The sequence below is a fragment of the Parasteatoda tepidariorum genome, chromosome 9, assembly GCF_043381705.1.
Source record: "Parasteatoda tepidariorum isolate YZ-2023 chromosome 9, CAS_Ptep_4.0, whole genome shotgun sequence".
Classification (NCBI taxonomy): Eukaryota; Metazoa; Arthropoda; class Arachnida; order Araneae; family Theridiidae; genus Parasteatoda; species Parasteatoda tepidariorum.
In genome coordinates, this window is record NC_092212.1 from 16,829,252 (window position 1) to 16,850,740 (window position 21,489).

Below are 21,489 nucleotides of genomic sequence, written 5' to 3' on the forward strand. Positions count from 1 at the left end.
TTGAAGCAGGCTTTTAAGAAGAAAATTTAGACCAAAAATGCTTTTCATTTCCACTAAACTCTGGCTTTTCTCCATATTGACGTGTTGCGCCATTTTCATCATAAGCATAGGCACCAGACAAAGAGTAACATCCTGGTTCTTCAGGTTGGGTGTTGTGCATCAGGCTAATGACTTTATCCCGTAAAAATATAATGTTACGACATCCAACGAACAAGAAATCGGTTACAAACCAATGGGAACTAGCGTTAGAGATAGGCCTAAGACCGGATGGCTTGACTGTGTGGAAGAGGATTTCAAAATCCTAGGAATCAGTAACTATAGAACAATCGCCAAGAAAATAGCAGAATGGAGAAATGTTCTAGGTAAGGCTCTGGCCCACAAAAGGCTGTCATGCCGAAAGAAGTAGTAGAAGAAGAAGCGCTATCTAAAGATAGGCAAAACTTGTCTTAACAGTCATAAGTAGCTGTTGCAAACTCACAAGAGTTAGGAAAATAGTTTATTATTCTAAAAAAAAAAGCACCATTTCATATGACGACGAAACCTTTGAAAAACAATCTTAAATTCCTTCTTTTTTTTCACCATTTCACATGCTGAAGCGTTATTTAAATAATCGTACAGTTTTCTAAAATATTATCATTCTTGTTCCTGACTTCAAAGCAGCAGTCGCTGATTGTGTTGCTTTACTTGTGAAGTCCCACACTACGTTTATTTGCTACAATTAATCACTTTCGCTTATAACTGTGCTCTAATTATTCTGATGCCAGGTCAACAATAGTTTTTTACTAATAACTATTTTCAGGAATAACGTGGAGTTGAAACTCTTGACTGAACTTTTTAGTCAGAGTTTTCGTTAACGGAAAGTCATGAATGATATCAAATTATTGGCTTCAAAACAGCAATGGTGTGGATATTATATCCAATAGAGACTAATTGAAAATATAGTAAGTAATGTAAGAGATGACTTATTGAAACTATAATACATAATGTATACTAACTGAAAAGATAATAAATAATGTAAGAGACTTACTACTTGAAAATATGATACACAATATAAGAGACATACTAACCGAAAAGATTATAAATAATGTAAGAGACTTACTAAACGAAACTATAATACTTAATGTAAGAGACTTTCTAACTGAAAAGATAATAAATAACGCAAGAGACTTATTATTTGAAAATATAATACATCATGAAAGAGACATAGTTACTGAAAAGATAATAAATAGTATAAGAGACTTACTAAATTAAAATATAATACATAATGTAAGAGACTTACTAAATGAAAGGATAATAAAAAAATATAAGAGACTTACTAAACGAAACTATAATACATAATGTAAGAGACTTACTAACTGAAAAGATAATAAATAATGTAAGAGACTTACTACTTGAAAATATAATACATAATGTAAGAGACATAGTAAATGCAAAGATAATAAATAATATAAGAGATTTACTAAATTAAAATATAATACATAATGTAAGAGACNGCATTCACATACATTATTAATACAAATACATTTTCCATGGCGAGACGATGAGGTAACCACAAGCACTTCCACTGGTTCAAGAGGTCCACGAAGGAAAAATGCACAATACTACCGTTATTACAGAGCACGGAAGCGAGCGGAGCAGGAAAAAGAGTCGTTGAATAGAACTAGTGATCCTTCTACGACTGCTGATTCTTCTACAATTAACGTCGCAGGTTGAGAAGTTTAACTTCTTCACGCACTATTTTTTTTGTTTTTTTTTACTAATATTTATTTTTAAGAACAACGTGAAGTTGAAACTCTTGACTGAACTTTTTAGTCAGAGTTTTCGTTAACGGAAAGTCATGAATGATATCAAATTATTGGCTTCCTTTTTTCAAAAACTCTTTTCGGATGTCAATAGTTGTCGTCTGTTTCAAAACAACAATGGTGTGGATACTATATCCAATAGAGACTAATTGAAAATATAATAAATAATGTAAGAGACTTACTACTTGGAAATATGATACATAATGTAAGAGACGTACTAACTGAAAAGATTATGAATAATCTAAGAGACTTCCAAAATGAAACTATAATACTTAATGTAAGATACTTACTAACTGAAAAGACAATAAATAATGTAAGAGACTTACTACTTGAAAATATGATACACAGTGTAAGAGACATACTAACTGAAAAGTTTATAAATAATATAAGAGACTTTCTAAAGGAAACTATAATAATACTTAATGTAAGATACTTACTAACTGAAAAGACAATAAATAATTTAAGCGACTTACTACTTGAAAATATGATACACAATGTAAGAGACGTACTAACTGAAAAGATTATAAATAATATAAGAGACTTTCTAAATGAAACTATAATGCATAACGTAAGAGATTTTCTAAATGAAAGGATAATAAAAAAATATAAGAGACCTACTAAACGAAACTATAATACATAATGTAAGAGACTTACTAACTGAAAAGACAATAAATAATTTAAGAGACTTACTACTTGAAAATATAATACGTAATGTAAGAGACATAGTAAAAGAAAAGATAATAAATAATATTAGAGACTTACTAAATTAAAATATAATACATAATGTAAGAGACTTACTAACTGAAAAAATAATAAATAATATAAGACACTTATTAAACGTAACTGTAATACATAATGTAAGAGACTTACTAGATGAAAATATAATACATAATGTAAGAGACTTACTCTAACTGAAAAGATAATAAATAATGTAAGAGACTTTCTAAATGAAACTATAATACTTAATTAATGTTATAGACTTACTAAATGAAAGGATAATAAAAAAATATTAGAGACTTACTGAACGAAACTATAATACATAATATAAGAGACTTACTAACTGAAAAGATAATAAATTATGTTAGAGACTTACTACTTGAAAATATAATACATAATGTAAGATATATACTAACTGAAAAGATAATAAATAATATAAGAGACTTAATAAATTAAACTATAATACATAATGTAAGAGACTTACTAACTGAAAAGATAATAAATAATGAAACTCGAGCTTTTGACTCTGTGAATAGTTTTTCAAAATTATAATTAAGAATTTTAAATGAGCCTTGTTCACAAAACTTATAACTTTTTAAATTTCTGAAAATACATCAGACCGAAAAATTTCACGGAACAATAAGTATTATACTTTTGATACATGTATTATTCTATTAATATATTATTTTTTAATTAAAAAAACCCCATCCCTCAATAATAAAACAAAATGTTCCCAATCGGATGTGGTTTAACTACTTTGTACTGAAACAGCAATCTTTTAATGTATCTTGCCTCATCTTTTAAGTTGCTAAGTCCGTTCTTCTTTTATTGGAGAATCTTGCATTTCCGTCACAATGAAAAGAGCTGACATCTTCAGTTTATGAAACCTATTCCCTACTCATCCCCTTTACTTTGATATCTTAACCACCGGGCTTTGGGCCAAGAAATTTTTTATCCCCAGAACTGCAAATAAAAACATACAGAAAAGAATGCGCCATACAGAAATGGAGAACACTTCTGCAGAGCGTGGGATGTTGTGATTGAGAGAAATTTCTTTATTTTTGTGTTCTTACATCTTTTGTGTTGTTGTTGAATTTGCAAGATGACTCTATGAAATATGAGAAGTTTGTGACAGGTCGAAATATGCGATTATTACAAAAAATATGCCGTTCTAAATCATGCGATGTATTGTCAAAATGGTAGCTCTTTTAAAAGCTTTTAAAGATGCCTTTTAAGCTTTTATATCTTCAGTTATGTAAATTCAGGCATTAATAATATTTATTGTAGAGTATAAAATGAAAAATTTAGTACCAAAATATTTTTATAATAATGTGTAGAAACATTTATTAGAAAAATAAAGTTTATAGAATGTATTAGACATTTTTTTTCGTTGAAGCCATTTTTCATTCTTTATTTATGTTGTCACAAAATCATTTCTGTTTTTTTAAAATGTTTATTTGTAATACTGGTGTCGAAAAATTTTGTTTTGACTGATGAAGTGCATTTTTTAATTAATCTATAAGGTTCTCTTAATTAACTACAGTAATATACGAGATATTGATTGTAATGCAACTCCATAGCTCTTGATTCAATCTTGAATTTACGACTATCAATGCTCAACTCCGTAACCTTGTTATTTCGAACCTAACTCAAGAGACAAGGGAGCTCTTGGATCAAGCATTGAGAGTAACTAGCATTCGTGGGGGGATTTTTCGATGGAACAAATTCGCATTTGCGTTACACGGAAAGAAACACTGAAAAAAACCTCCCACGGTTAACCTGGCTGCATGGGGATTTACATCCATGATCCGCTTACCACTGAGGATATTTTACGTCTGCAATGTGTTCGGGTTCGAGCGAAACCAGAGTTCGAAACAGCTAGTATCTTGATATCGTTAGTAATAAACTGTATTACGTTTTGGTTAACTCGTGCTTTTGTGCCATTGAGATTTTTTTCAATAATTTCTTTTCATAAAATATATGGCCACTAACTGTAAATGAATGTTATGCACGCAAAAGATATTTTCAATTTGATCCCCTTCACATTGCTTGAGACCCAGGATTTGTTTGACAAATCTAGGCAAACCGTGTAAAGAAGCAAAATAGAGTAGCGCTGTCATGTGTCGAGGAGTAAAGGAGTTGCGTGGCCGTTGTCCGTAGTTACCAATGGGAAGAGAGTGCTAGCGAGTTTTTTTTTTTTTGGTGAAAGATGTGATCGAACCCGGTACCCATAGATTTATGCTGTAACCACTGCGGAAACGAAGGAGCCTTCCAAATTAAATTAAGAAACTTTAATAAACTGATCGTTTAGTTTGATGGTCAGAAATACGAAGTTTGTTAAAGTTCGTTACAATTACGATCACTACACTCATTTGGATGGATGGGAGCTATGAATTAATAACCAATCTACGGACTTTAAAGGGAATTTCATGGATTTTTGAAAGTGAATGTTGCAAATACACAAGAAGAAAATTTTTCATTTCACATATTATTGTTGAAGCGATTATCTTGATATAATTCTGAGACACAATGATTACACAAGACTACACTAGGACTAGCTTATCCTAAAAATAACATTATCTTTGGGTTCTAAATATTGCTTTAAACCGAATAAAGAAGTATATATTCAAATCTAGTTATAATTAATAATTATTATTTTTAATTTTTAATATATTGCTGTTTTAATGTTTCATCACCTTACATTATTTTTGCTGCTCTGCGCCCGCCATGTTCATGGGCTGCTTGCCATGGCTGATATGTATTTTATGTTTGTACTGTTTTCTAGATTTTTTTATTATTTTAATAAACATTTACCCATATGCCCTAAATAAGGGCTGGTCGGGGAAAATTAAAAAAAAATTTTTTTTTTCTCCATATTCTAATCTAGTATCATCGATACGAACTATAGGAAGATACACGAAGAAAAAAAAGTAAACTTAATAAAACTTTGTCGATAATGTTATATAATATAACGAATGATTATGTTAACGATTAAATAAAACTGAAAGCACTTAAGAACCTAATATAACTAAAAACACTGGAGTGGAATTTTCAGTAGTAAAACTAATTTTAAACTGAATGTGAAAGAAAATATAGACTAAATAGAAGCCAATTAGTTGATAATGACGTAAATTGATACAAATGGTTGCATTTCAGTACCGTTTGAAATCTGGAATGATATAAGGATTCGGCCTAAATATAAACATTAAAATCTAATTTTTACCTTTCTAATTAATTTTCTATATTAGAGGAAGGAGTAAAAAATTAACAGAAGTAAATTAATCGACTATGTAATAAAATTAAACAATTGATTACCTTTCAGCATCAAATAAATCGAAAATGAGGTTAAAAAATAAACGATCAAACTGAAAACAGTCGATTTAATTTTTCGTTCTCAAATTAAAACTTTCCCCTGAATGTAGAAGAAAAATAAACAGAAGTAGATGAATCGATAATGTGGATATAAAATAAAATAAATGATTGCATTTAACGACCACTTAAATCTTAAATAATAAAAAAAAACTCATGCAACTGAAAACACTCGAATTGAATTTAAAGTTGTCAAATATAATTTGAAGTTAGATGTGATAGAAGAAAAATGAAAAAGAAATAATTTAGACGGTATTTTGAAATAAATTAATACTAATTAATACGTTTCAGAACTTAATAAATTTAAAATCAGAAAACACTCAAAAAGGAATTTTTAGGTTTCACATTAATATCCCATAGAATATCATAGGGAAATTAAACTAATAGAAATAAATTATCTCGAAAATGATATCAAATAAAACAAATATTAACCTTTTTAGACCAAATGAATCAAAAACATCATTAAAAACTGAGCTAACTGAAAACACACGCGCTGAATGTTTAGTTGTTAAATTGAACTTAATAATGATAAATGAAATGAATAGAATAGTCTATAATTACATCAAATAAAACAAATGACTATGTTTCGGAACCAAATAAATAATTTCAAAGTTAAATAAGCCCCTATCTAACTGAAAATTACTCCATGTTGAAAATACTGAAATTGAATTTCTAGTTGTCCAATTAATTTTCTACTAAATGGGCAAGAAAGAAATTAAGCAAGCAAGAAGTAAATTTGTCATTAATGATACCAAATAAAACAAAGGAATATGTTTTAGAACCAATTCAGAAATGATCTAAAAAACTGATCTAACTGAAAACACTCTAGTTAAATTTTTAGTTAATAAATTTAGCTTCCATTGAATGTGGAAGAAATGAACTAAACAGAATAACTAAATAGAATAGTCGATATAATGATATCAAATAAAACAAATGACTATGTTATAGAACCAAATAAATCCTTTCTAAGTGATCCCGATTTCATCCTGATCTAACTAATAACTACTTCATGATGAAAATACTCTAATTGAATTTCTAGTTGCCAAATTAATTTTTCACTGAATGGGCAAGAAAAAATTAAGGTATCAAGAAGTAAATTCGCTATTAATGATACCAAATAAAACAAATGAATGTGTTTCAGAACCAATTCTGAAATGATCAAACTGGAAACACTCGAGTTGAATTTTTAGTTGCTAAATTGAGCTTTCATTGAATGCAGACTAAATGAATAAGCTGAATAGGATAGTCGATATAATGATACCAAATAAAACAAATGAATATGTTTCGGAACCAATTCTGAAAGGATATAAAAAACTGATTTAACTGAAAACACTCGAATTGAAGTTTTAGTTACGAAAGTGAACTTTCACTGTGGAAGAAATAAATAAACTGAATAGAATAGTCGATAATGATATCAAATAGAACGAATGACTATGTTTCAAAACCAAATAAATCATTTCAAAGTGAAATAAACCAGATCTAACCGATAACTACTCCATGTTGAAAACGCTCGAATTGAATTTCTAGTTGTCAAATTCATTTTCCACTGAATGGGCAAAAAATTTAGCTAACAAGAAGCAAATTCGCCATTAATGATACCAAATAAAACAAATGAATATGTTTCAGAACCAATTCTGAAATAATATTAAAAAAACTGATTTAACTGAAAACACTCGAGTTGTATTTTTAGTTGTGAAAATGAACTTCCACTGTAGAAGAAATAAATTAAACTGAATAGAATAATCAATAATGCTCGAATTGAATTTCAAGTTGTCAAATTCATTTTCCATTAAAAAATTAAGCTAACAATAAGTCACTTCGCCATTAATGATACCTAATAAAACAAATGAATATGTTTCAGAACCAATTCTGAAATGATATAAAAAAACTGATCTAACTGAAAACACTCGAATAAAAGAGCCATTTCATTTTGAATGCTTAAGCCTTTAATACCGTGTTCGGGACACACTGTGATATATCTGGTCCAACAAGAAAAGGGTAAGAGGAGGAAATAGTTAAGAACCTGTCACGGGCCGTTGACTATTACATCTGTTATTTGTGAAAAATGATTCCAGTCACTGGCGTAGAAATGGTAGACCGGGAAAACGTTACATTGACGGGAAATGCTCCACTTACACATTGAACATCATTTTTCATCCCTTATTTCTTGGGATCCAAGGGTTAAACTGAATGAAATCCGGAGAATACGGAGGGTGGGTACCTTTTTTTTCTTCACTTTCCGCCAAAAAGAACATGCTGTATCTCTAAAACCATTTATATACTAGTAGGGGAAGAAATTATCAATCTGAAGAAAAAGTTTCTTACATTGAATGGAGTAATATTTTCACTTTTATAAAGAATGTAATAAATTGTTAAGAACGCCTCTTTTTAAGTCTTTATAAATGGGATCTTTTTCCCCTCGTACCATGTTTTAGAATGTTCGAGAAATTCAAAACATAAAACTTATTTTCGAAGAGTAAAATGGACATGACTTATTAGAACTCATGTATTAAGGAATATTTCAAAGTTTGGAATTTTGTTTTAAGAAAGTAACAAATTACACAATGCAATACGATAGTTTGGCACAATGAATACGATAGTTAGATTGAACTCTTCGATGTTCGATAGTTTTAATGCATTACACATTCATTAAACACTTTTATGTTTATATAAATTGTTGTAAATGTGGAACGGTTTAGTTTTAATATTCGATGGAATTAAACTGGCAAATTTAGTTATTCAAATTTCTGTGTAAATTTACAGATATGATTCTGTTTACAAATTAAAACTATTCAAAGATAAAAAAGTTTTTAATGTGTTCTTTTTTCTTCCTGAAATCTGAACCCTATTTAAAGCAAATATGTTCTCCCATTTCTTTTATATGTTAGACAAGCACAAAAATATCGTACAAATGAATCAAATAAAATAATTTTTTAGTAACCTATAAGAATACAGAAAAATATGTTCTTATAGATTTTATTTTCTTAGTAAATCTTAAAAAAATATGAGAATATATAAAAATAATATTTTTATAAAAAGGAAGGGATAATGTATTAACTTTTATTATTCTAATCATTATCGAGATCTACACAAATGGAATTTAATTCGAAAGAAATAAAGATCTAAATTTAACATAGCAATTTAGTTTCATTACGTGGCAACGGTATCTGTATGACGTCAGAGATAATGGTATTCAATCACATTGCCGGCCGCCATTTTTATTTTCTTTCTTAATTCTTTTTATAACTGCAATCGTCGATAAGCATTAAAAGGATTAATTAACTGCATTCTATGAACCTTTTCCATCGTTTGCTTTTGCCCATTTATCTTGCAGTGTTATCGGATGGCTGTTGTTGTTTACGCCTTACGAACAGAAATTAAGTGGAAAATATTAAGGGTTAAACGATTTTCGTTTTGAGTGCTTTCCTGGAGTTAATTTCTGTTTGATGGTCATTTAATGTTGAATCTTCCTCGCTGATAGGATAATGAAATACATCAACGAGAAGTGAATTGTGTTATTTTTTTACAACCGGCTATGTTAAGATAAAATACCAAAAAAAATGCAAAATATTAGGAGATGTATTTTCAACTTTCAGTTTGTCCGAACTGATACTAAGTAGTTCTTTGATTGAATTCATTTTTTAATTTATTTTTGCGCTGTTTTCTTTTTTCCAAAAAAATGTAAAGAACATAAATTCATTAACACCGTTAAAACTTGTAGGGATAGTCATAGAATATTTAAATTCAGTTGGATATGACGTTAATAAAATTACGTTAATTTTGAACACAATAGACCGTAAGGTAATGGGTGCAGCTTAAATTAGCATACTCAAATCATACGTAAACATAATTAATGTGATTAAAATATTTCTATAATTGAAAGTCAAAACGAGAGGGAGAACTAATATTGGTTTTCTAAATAATATAAGTTTGATTGTGTGATGTCATTAATTGGGATATCATGAATTATAAGTTTACGCAATTAGTACAATTGCATATTAATAGCATATTCAATACGTACCTGGATGGTATCAGGAGGTAAAAATTAAACCTTTCAAAACAAGACGTCATCCGCAATACTATGGGTTGGTCATAGGCGAACATGGGGGAGATCATTTAGCAACGCCATCTTTTTTATCTTTCGCCATTTTTTTTTTTGATCTTGATCCGATAAATGTTAATACCCATTTGTGATCTTGATCGTGAAGTAACGTTAAACAAGATAATTTAAACAAACGTAATAAAGTTTGGAACGGTAATAGAAAACAAAAACAACGAAAAATGATAACGGGACAATGTTTGTTGATAATTTAAGCAAAACCAGAGGATTCAAAATACGATGTATAGTTCTTATATAGAAAAAGCCTAACCTAATTTTTATAAATTTTTTTATTGTTATGTCAAATTTTATTACATTTTATTACATGATTTATTATTTTTATCTTTACAGTATGGCTCGGATCGTTAGCTCTGGCAATGGGATACTTCCTTGCACCCCTAATCGTGGCCTTTTGTCGCCGGAAGAGCACTCGACTGACCGCTGTATTTGGAGGATTGACTGCTGCTTTGGGTTGTCTTTTCACTTCATTTGCATCTCAAATGCATCAAGTAATACATTTAGTTTCCATTTATTAAATTCACCATTTATAACTTCAATATGTGTCGAACGAATTGTGTAGTGGTCAGCGAGCTGACCTTGCATCAGAAGGCCTTGCATCTTGGGTTTGAATCCCGGACAAGGCATGGATGTTTTTTCATTCTCTGTATTATCTGTCCTTACTGTGAGAGCAACATTGTCCCAGGAAATATAGTGCTCCTATAAAGGTGGCTAACAAATTTGCCTTACTAATACCTGAATGACGAATGTCAATCGGATGGGCATTGGAAAGGAAAAAATTCTTTAATATAGAAGCCTTGAAGTAAATATTAGAGAGATTTTGTATAGAGTTACAATTTTCCTTGACTCTAACGTTTCACAACGGACGCACGAAAATGTTTCTACAAATTGTAGAATCGCTTTGAGGTATAAAATGTGTTTGGCATTGTGGTCACTGTAAGATTAACCCTATACTATCTCAAAATCTCTTTATTAGAGAGATTTTGCATAAGATTGAAGTTCCCCTTATCTCTAACATTAGCGCAATATGAACTTCACAGCTCATGCCCGAAAATTTTCTTTAGTAACACCGTGTCTCTAAGGGAGAGGAAATAAAGTTAGCGTTACGGCTAACGTAATACAAACGCTTAGCAAAAGCACTTTTATCTAGTTATCTAAAGTTGCGCTTAGGAAGAGAAATTTATTAAAGTTTCTTCACTAATGACCTTTTTTACCACATACATAACGTATTAAAAATTTCAAAAATAAAAATTAAAACTAATAAAAGAAACTTCACATTTGTGTTTTTGACAAATACCAAAATACTTAATCAAAAAAAAAAATTACTAGAATTATAAATTTGAAGCATCTCTTTTATTGAAATCGATAGAAACATTTTTCAATCAATTTACATCAATAGAAATATTTTTCAATCAATTTACATCAATAGAAATATTTTTTAATCATTCTTCCAAAAACAAACTCTCGAGTGGAGCCTGAAATACGGTTTTAGTTTTAACTCCCTTAAGTTATCAAATATTGAAGTTAGAATTTCCATTATATTATTTTACAATAATTAGCAAGCAATTAACAACTCTACTTAGTTTACAACGCAAAATACTTATGACATTTAATTTAAATATTCTTATGATAATGAATTTGTCCTAACAACATTTGTTCGGTGGTTGCTTTTTATAACATATTGTGTATTAGTTTGAAATGTAAGTAATAAATGACAATCAAACCTCATATACATAAATGTTTTATCAGAAATAAATTTCATTAGAAACATTTTATGAGCTTTTATTGTAAATTTTAGAGACTGAAAATTACTTATCCAAGTTTGTGTCTGTAAATACCTATAACAATTTTTTTCATGCATAAGCATTTTTGTTTAGAAATCAGAGGTACGGAGTACTCTTAAATTAAAATATTAATTAAGAGAAAAAAGCTATTATTCTTAAAATTTTAAATTAAAATGGAAGAAAATATTGTTTTGGCGCCCTAGTATGAAAGTTAGAATAGTAAGGACTGAATTATAAAGATCTTTAAACTTATATCAGTTATTAGCAGTTGTTACGTATTTTCAACAAGTACTTCTTAGTATCTTACCTCAGTCAATCGCCTCAGACAAAATTAAGATTACAACGATTGTATAAATTATTTATAGTTATGACCCAAATGATTTAATCAGTTATATGGTTCCATACTTGCCAACTTTTACGCATTTGGCGTAAAATTTTATTTCTATATTTAAAGTGGTAGTAAAATGTATGCTTTTATTACATTTATAAACTTAATTTTTGATCTTTTTGACCACCACTATTTTTATTATAATTAAGCATATATAAAAATATGCAATACTGGCTTGGAAGTTTGAATAAGCTCATACCCTCCAACTGCTACGGAATTTCCGTAGTTTCAGAAATCTTCTTTTCAGGCGGTAGCAAAAGTAATGTCTTAATATTTAAAAAAAATTAATTTTAGCGTAACTTGTCCACTATTACTTATAAAAGTGCAGGCCATATGGCTAGATTCTTAAGTTCTGATAAAAGTTTTATGAGAGATCCATTTGCTTTAAAAATTTCTACTTTGGTTCGCTACCACTAGAAAGAATTATTTTCAAAATCNTTATCTGGGCTTTAAAGCAGACAAATACTTTAAAAATTTTTAAAAGTTATTACACCTTTTTAAATAATGGCGATTTGGCTGCATTTTTCCACCTACTAAAAAATTATCAAAATTACTGCCTTATTCTCAGTTTTTTCAAATTTTTATGAGTTCTGCTAATGCAGCATTGGAGTAAGTTTTTAAAGATTGAAAAATTGAACCACAAGAGCTTTTCATTTTCACAAATCTGTAGCTTTTCTCCATCTTGGCGTTTTGCTCCATTTTCAAAATAAGCGTAGACTGGCTAACAGAGTACAGAGGCAAATAGAGATGGGCCAATTTAGATGGGCTAAACTTGATCTAACAGTCATGAGTAACAGTTTCAGACTCAAAGCAGTTATAAAAATAGCACATTATTCGAGAAAAAAGCATCGTTTTATTTTACGACGGATTATTAGGAGAAAACAATTTTAAGGGAAATTAATTTAATTTTTGATTTTTATCTATTAATTTTCTTTCTTAATTATTTTCGTTGGGAACTGAGCCCTTTATTATATTATTTTATATTACAAACTAACTATGTTTTCATCATTCACACATTGTCTGTTTTGAGAAAGAGTGCCATAGTTATACGCCCAATAACACGTCAACTTTTCCTCTTTATTTTAAAGCTAAATGCAGTTCTTATGGAATCTACAGTCAAACTATCTTTTAAAACAACTACAGTCAAACTATCCATTAAAACAACTAAGTCCCGCAGTGGACTGATCGTTAAGACACGGTTCCCAGCAGATCACCGAAGTCAAGCATCACTGGCTGCGGTCAGTGTGCGGGTGGGTGACCACTTGGATCAGTCTGCGTAGGGACCGAGGGTGTGCGGTATTGGTCCTCGTTAAACTGTGCTACCGTAAAGTGCTCGATTTCGAGCGCAGGTCGTCGGGCTATCGAAGCGGGGGTGCCATCCCCTCTGCAGAGGATCAAAATTGTGATGGCATGTCTTCGGATCATCCTCAGGAATGTTTCCCAGACCGTCGCCAATAGCCCATTGTGCAGCTCAAGTGCGACGTAAATGAACTACAACTACAACAACAACTAAATTATCTCGTATGCTTTCACGAACTAATCGATTAAAGCTACTGTTTGTTCAGAATAACGAATACATTTGTACTGTATCCTACTAAACTTTGGGATCTAGTTCTTACTTATAAATTGTCTTATAGGTGTTTGTTAGTTATGGACTTGTTATGGCCTTAGGACTTAGTCTAGCTCGAGTGACATCATCATTGATGATAGGACAGTATTTCAAGAGAAGGCGAGAAAAAGTGGAAATCATCGTTACATCAGGAACAGGATGTGGAGTCATTGTTTTCTCATACAGTTTTTCAAGCATCATTAGGTAATTTTAAACATCAACAACACTAAAGAAAACAAAACACATTGTAGTTAAAATAAAAATTAAACTATGGAAAAGTAGTATTTCATTTAACAAAATGTTTAATAATAAATTGAATTTACAAAGCGAATGTTTAAAATGCTTAGTTCTTTTTCTAAATTAATATGTGAATATGATTTGTTTTCAAAATGAATATTTTTATTTCTTAAATTGATTGTTATCATACTTAGGCCTAATAGTGTTTTAAGATATCTAAAACACAGATAATAAAATTTTTTAAACGATATTTGAAGCATCACCTCTTAATCATTCAAGATTTAAAGTCTTGAAACATACATAACGTTTAAGCTGTTACAGCTTTATAAGCGAACCTCCTTCCATCACATAATTTAGAGCAAAAGCGCCACGACGGGGCTTTTCTATACTTGTAAACTAGCATTTCAAACGAACTTGGTATTGCCAAAATGAGTAAAGAATAGAATGCACTCAAATTATTAATTTATAATTTGAAAGAGTGAACACTTTTAGAACGCTTATTTGTCTTTTATTAAAGAGGAAGCAACGCTGAAGCAGTTAAATTGATAAGATATAGCAGACTCTCTAAATATTTTCACTGCCAGTGTTTTAGTTTTCCAGAGCTAGATTTCCGGAACAGCAAAATTTGATCGAAAATTTGACACTGGGATCATATTGGCTTTTGTGACCATAGACCGGAGATACCAATTGGTCCACCGTCTTCAAACCTTTAATGAATTGGTGATGAATTGAATAGCAAAACTTACAGAATATGGATAACAACTCCTGCTCTTTAAATGTGCCATCACTAGGTAACTGTACCTTTCCTTTATTTATCAAAAACTGGGAACCTGGGCCGCGCAGCGGCCCATATCCCCTACATCATGAAGGTATAAAATACATTGAATTATAAACATATTTGGTTTAGCATCATTATGGTAGCTACTAGGTAACTGCAATAAAGTTGCACTTCATGTGGTACTTTGAATGCTTGAAATTTAGTGGTGGAACAATGACTTAAAATGAAATATAATTAACTGAAAATAACTGAAGTTTCATTATCACTCGATTATTCATTATCACTATTCTTTTACAAAGCGAACCAAGTTGGCATCTCTGCCATAGACTGTGAATTCTAAATCAAGTGATATACTGTATGGTGTTTAAAGAACAGTAGTTGTAACGGTAAACATTTAGAAGCAATCAGTTTTAAATTTTTAGTTCAACTTTTCAGTATAAGTGTCGCTTGATATATATGACAAACATGAAAAAATATAATAAAGATTAATAATAAAAGAAGAAGAATTATTAAACTAAAATATTTTTAAATATTTAAAATATTACTACAGTTGCAGAAACATCCAATAAAATTAAGCAAAATTTTTCGATTAATTTTTAATTAATAATAAAGACGTCCTTTTATTTTAACAAAAAACCATTAACAATTTTAACAATAAAAACATCATTATTACTTTAAATACTCATATCTTGAACAATTTTTATTTTAAAATGATATTTTTATTATTAATTAAAAATTACTTTAGAAATTTTGTTTAATTTTATTGAATATTTCTTTCGTTATAGTAAAAAAAAGGAAGCAATTTTTTTTATAAAAATGTCCATATCTCAATAATATTTAAGCTAGACTTGTGCTAGGTTGAAATTTTGTGCAGTTATTTTATATGATAATCAATGTAATTGAATTACAAGCTTATCGTTGTATTTTTTGGAATAGCTAATTTGAAAACATTCCTTAACGTTTCTAATTTATTGCCGGAATTTTTAACCTCTAAAGGTTTTAAACTTTATTGATATGTACAAGAAATCACACGCTTTAAACACTTCTAAAGTTTTAAAATAATTGTTTAAACATTTCTTGAGATATAGGAAAAAGTTAGATAGTTTAGAAGTGTTTCCAAAATTTTCCAACCACTGTACTTATCGTTGTTTACATAAAATGCTGTTGTTTTCCGTAAATAATGTTGCTTATTTAAAAGTTATGTTCAGAACAATACTACTCGTTAAATTTTATTAATTATAATTATTTCTTGTTACAGTTTATTCATAACACCATTACACGTTAAATTTTATTAATTATAATTAATAATTGTTAATTTTTTTCAGAACATTATTATTTGATTTTATTTCAGAATATTATTACTAGTGAAATTTTATTAGTTTTAATAATTACTTGTTAAATTTTATTCAGAACATTATTACTTGTTAAATTTTATTCAAAACATTATTACTTGTTAAATTTTATTCAGAACATTATTATTTGTTAAATTTTATTAATTATTATTGTAATTTGGTAAATTTTATTCAGAGCATTGTTACTTGTTAAATTTTTATTAATTATAATTATTGCTTGTTAATTTTTCCAGAACATTAGGATGGAGATTAGGACTCCATGCGATCACGGGAATGGCTGTTGCTCCATTTTTCATCGGCATCTGCTACAGATCAGCATCACTTTACCATCCTCAACGAAGAGCAATCCTTCACTTAAAAAATCAGAGGAAGAAGATCAAAGATAAATCAGGAGTATCAGACAAGCCTCCTTTCTTCGATTGGGCACCCCTACGTAGCCGACCCATCCTTCTCACCATGTTCTCAGCTGCTTTGTGTGCTTTTGGACTCTACGCACCTTTTTTTCATTTGGTAAATCATATATAATTTTACTCAATTTTATTTTCCCCATTTCATATCGATTTATGATTGTTCTACATCAATTTGTGAGAATGAAAAAAAATAGTGGTATATTTCATTCATTCCATGAGTTCTTCCCATACCGTCCAACATTTGGAGTCAAGTCACCTTTTTTTCATTTGGTAAACCTTATAAAATTTTACTCAATTCTGTTTTTACTGATTTCATATCGATTTATAATTGTTCTACATAAGTTTGCAGGAATGAAAAAAAAAGATCGTGGTATATTTTCTTCGTTCCAAGAGTTCTTGACATTCTGTCCAACATTTGGACACTACGCCCCTTTTTTCCATTTGATAAATCATGTAAAACTTTACTCAAATCTGTTTTTACCGATTTCATATCGATTTACAATTGATTTAAATAAGTTTGTGAGAATGAAAAAAATCTCAGAACATTTTATTCGTTTTATGGATTTTTGTCCTACTGTTCGGCATTTGAAGTTTTTGAGAATTATTTTTTTCCAGCTGCAATAAACCGAAACAGAAGTTTTTAAAACATAACAGCAGAAATGCCATCTCCTCCGTATTCGATAGAATGTTTAGAAAAAAACGGTAGGGGAGTACAAATTAAAAGTTGCGGATTTTCGTTTAATTTTACCAACTTTTTAAAATGCTCAGCTTTAACAAAGTGCAGGCATGCCAACTGCTCTTTTTGCTAAAGTTTTAATAAATTTGTAGTGAAGGAAATGGTAAAAAATGGATAATTACTTTGACTTTAAAAATGTCACCACGAGATACTTGCAATAAAGTTGCATTTCATACCGTACTTTAAGTTCTTGATTTGTAGCGGAGAAAAAATTACTTTAACGGAAAAAATACTGAAATAAAATTTACTTAAATTTCGAAAGCACTTGAAAATATATTTTTTTTTTATAAAGTGGAGCAAGTTTGCAGCCCTGAAAGTATCGTATCACTTAAGCCTGAGAATTATTCAGAAGTAATGGTGAGTAAAAACCTTATAAATGGAACTTCACTAAACCAAAAATGATACATTAAAAGTATTACTTTTCGAAAACATTTATCATCTGCTATTCGGAGCAAGTTAGGGATGAAAACGTATATATATCATGACGGAATAGAGCAAAAACTGGTACGAAAGACATTTAATTTTAGTACTTTTTTCGAGAAAATTAAAATGTCTCTAACTAATAAATGTTTTTTTATTTCTTCAACTACGGATTTAGATAAAACTGCATTTATTTCCTTGAAGAGTAAATACTGTACTATTGAATAGTTTAGAGAAATGAACAGGTTAAGTCTATCTATAACTGAAATGGTTTTAATTCCCTATCTTCCTTCTCACCAAAGACTGTTGACATGTCTGACATAACGAATTTTTATTAAAACTCTTATAGGAACTTAACATGAACATTTATCAATCTGGCCTTTATGTTTGTTGAAACTGTGGGGAGAGTTAAATTCGACAATGTCAACCGTCATCTATGAAAAGGTACCCCGTCATAGAGTCGAGTTAACATGTCTTATATACTAGTGAATTGTAGTTGTAATTTTGTAGTGGTAGATACGCTACAGTACTCCCCCACTAGAATTATGTCTGTGATAGAATTCGATGAACGAATACCACTAGTTGATTCATTGCTGTTTTGTGAGAAGCCGGGAGAGCTGTATTAAGGTCACCGTATTTTTTGAGAGCTGAATGTGAGAGGTGTATTAACTTCACGATCGTAGTCGCTCCTCTGTTGCCGTTAGCAGTCGAGTAATCACAAGTATGCAAGACGACGTTGTGCGTGATCGAGACGAGACTGAGTAGCAACAGTGCGAGGAGGTGGATCTGTTCAATGTGGATCATCCATCGAAGTAGGCGTTACAGTCTAGGTAGGCATCTTCATATCGAAGAAGGCGTTACTGCCAAGGTAGGCGTGTTCACATCACGTCCGGGTCACCAATGGAGAGTTAAATTCGACAATGTCAACCGTCATCTATGAAAAGGTACCCCGACATAGAGTCGAGTTTACATGTCTTATATACTATTGAATTGTAGTTGTAATTTTGTAGTGGTAGATACGCTACAAAACTATTCATTAGTAGTGTCGGACAGATTTTTTTTAAATCTAATTTATTACAATATGATATTACTTTTGTTACCACTGGAAATCCAGATTTCTAAAATTACTGAAATTCCGTAGTAGTTGGAAGGTATGCAGCAGGTACTTCATATGTTTTATTTAATCCTTTAGCGGGCCATTTATTTCTAGTAAAAGTAAATTAAAGATTTTTCGTAATTGAAATTCATATAATAATAGTAATTGATATAAGAAAAGGAAAATTTATTTAGCCTGCAAAAATTAATTTAAATTTTAACGCCCTTTTTTTTCGTGCTAAGTATATTTACCATGATCTATTAGGGACTTATTGACTCCTATTTTTCTTTATTTATAAAATAAATTTTATAAATGCTATAACTTTTATATGTTTTCTCATACTATAAAATGGTTGCCAATATTATTCAAACGCAATTCAAGAAAATTGAAATTATTAACATATGGAAACATAAGCTAAAAGTGGTAGAAAAGTTAACATGGACATTAAAAATTTTCACTGCCTTTGAAAAGGTTAAAGCGCCAATGTGTATGTTGGCACGGCGCTGAGGATCGCGAAAGTTTTTAATATGCTCATCCTAGCTACTCTGCAGATTAATTGATTTGTTCCGTTAAAGTGCGGTATCAAGAGTGTTATTCGCATTTTATCTAAGTTATGTGCACATTGACGGCTTCCGTAACGTTTCAAAAGTATTTTTTCGTCATTTTGTCATCTTATTAGTTTCATATTTTGATTTGGCTCTTTAAACACTGAAAAGTAAATAAATAACAATGTGTAAATTTCCTTAATTGTAATATTTTACGTAGATTGGACTGACCCTTATCTATCTATCTATATATATTATATACAGATCAAAATAATATTACAATTAAGGAAATTTACATATTGTTATGTATATTTCTGACTCTCTACTTACAAGCAAAAATATATTTTTTGTATATTTTACTTATAAAAAAACTGTCTTAGAGTTACTGAAATATATGTTATTTTATCGGAATTATATTTTTACTAAAATATAAAATCCAATAAAAATAGCATAAATTTTTTTCAAAAAATTGTAATAATTGATTTTGCAAATTAAAAAAATTTCAATGAAGAATAACTTTTTCTCTTTGATCTAAATAATTGCAAATTTGAGAAATTATTGTTTGGAAGTGATCCGTGTTTGGAAGATTTTACCTTTAACGCAGAAAAAAAGACACCAGTGTTTCATGCTGTATTACATAACAATAAATAACTATAATGCTAAATTTAATATTTTTTACTCATTTTGACCTAAATTAATACATATCAATGCGAAAAGTATGAAAAAATATTTTTAATAAAAATTCTGCGTTAAAGGGTTAATTCTCGGCTTTATAATTCTAAATTTGATTGATGATTGGTTCTATCAACAAATTTGTTGATAGCTTGATTGTATTAACTTGATTTGTTTTAGATAATGAAAAGTACATGCATAATATAATGCTAATTTAAGCGTGCAGAAACATAACTGTTATTTTATCACTTTAACGTATACTTAATGTAATCTTCTGGTAATGGTAATGTAATGAGTGGGTAATGTTTAGAGTATTTAGGTAGTACGCAGATTATCAAGTTGAGAAATGAAAACAATATTTGACGAATCACCCTAACTAGTGACACTAGGGAACAAGTTTTTGGTTGCATTTATACAAATACTTGATCTTACTTAATTCGGCAGTCGGAATTTCAAATCAAATTTTTGTTTTGTTGATCCTAAGGTTACAGATTTTTTAGAATGACACTTTTAGTCTATTTTTTGTCATAATGTACAAGTTTCATGGCTACTAGCTTGCTCCAGACAGCAGATAAATCAGAAAAGATTTTCGCATAAATAAAAAAGTAGGCAATAATATTCATGAAATATTATTATATAAATTTATCTTTCTGTAGTGTTAAATTTATCTCCAAAAATATAGAACAGCTTGAGAATAAATTAAACTGATTATATTTCATCATTCAATCACAATAGCCAATTTCTTATTTAAAACGCGTCATTTTTATAAAAATATTTTTCTTTTATTCTCCGTAAATTATCGTTACCTGAAAATGCACTATATATCATTTAGTGTATGTCTTTCTTTTGAAAATAACATTTGCATACCATGCTCTTTGATTTAGTTTCTTGGTCTTCCAAAATTACACAATTTTAATTTTGGCCATAAACCAATTCCAGGAGTGAAGTAACAAAACTTTAAACTGTTTCCTGACAGGTGAAATATTTATTTATTTACCAATACTTTAACAGTCTGGTTTTCCCGTATGCTTGTAAACATCAGTTACTTTGATGTTGGAAAAAAATAGACCAGATTCCTACAATTTTACATTTATTTATTAGGGATTTCTAACAAAATATTTTCGAAAAAAATAAAAATAAATAGGGAAAAAACTTTAACAGCTAGAAACAACACTGAAATTACTTTCGCTAGTTGTAGTTCGTAACATTGGTGTTGAATTTATCTTAAAAAATTTATAGACCATCATGGCAATAAATTAAAACAAACCATGTTTCATTTTTTTCAATCACCATTTTCATCTTCTTGGCAAGTATCACTCCTTTGAAAATATTCTTCCATAAATCATCTCCACTGGAAAATACACTATATATCATTCAGTATATGTCATTCCAATGAAAACACCAATTCCACACCGTGTTCTTTGATTTAGTTCCTTGGCCTTCCTGAATTACACAAT

The 21,489-nt window shown here is 29.6% G+C and overlaps 1 protein-coding gene across 1 annotated transcript in view; it reads left to right on the forward strand.

Annotated features, from left to right (window-relative positions):
• LOC107449530 (monocarboxylate transporter 10) overlaps positions 1-21,489 on the forward strand; it is a 182,777-nt gene that overhangs the window by 120,120 nt on the left and 41,168 nt on the right. The window contains exons 2-4 of the mRNA XM_016065084.4: positions 10,339-10,496; positions 13,815-13,990; positions 16,387-16,663. Coding sequence (XP_015920570.2) covers positions 10,339-10,496; positions 13,815-13,990; positions 16,387-16,663 — 611 coding nt within the window. The remainder of the gene's footprint in view (positions 1-10,338; positions 10,497-13,814; positions 13,991-16,386; positions 16,664-21,489) is intronic.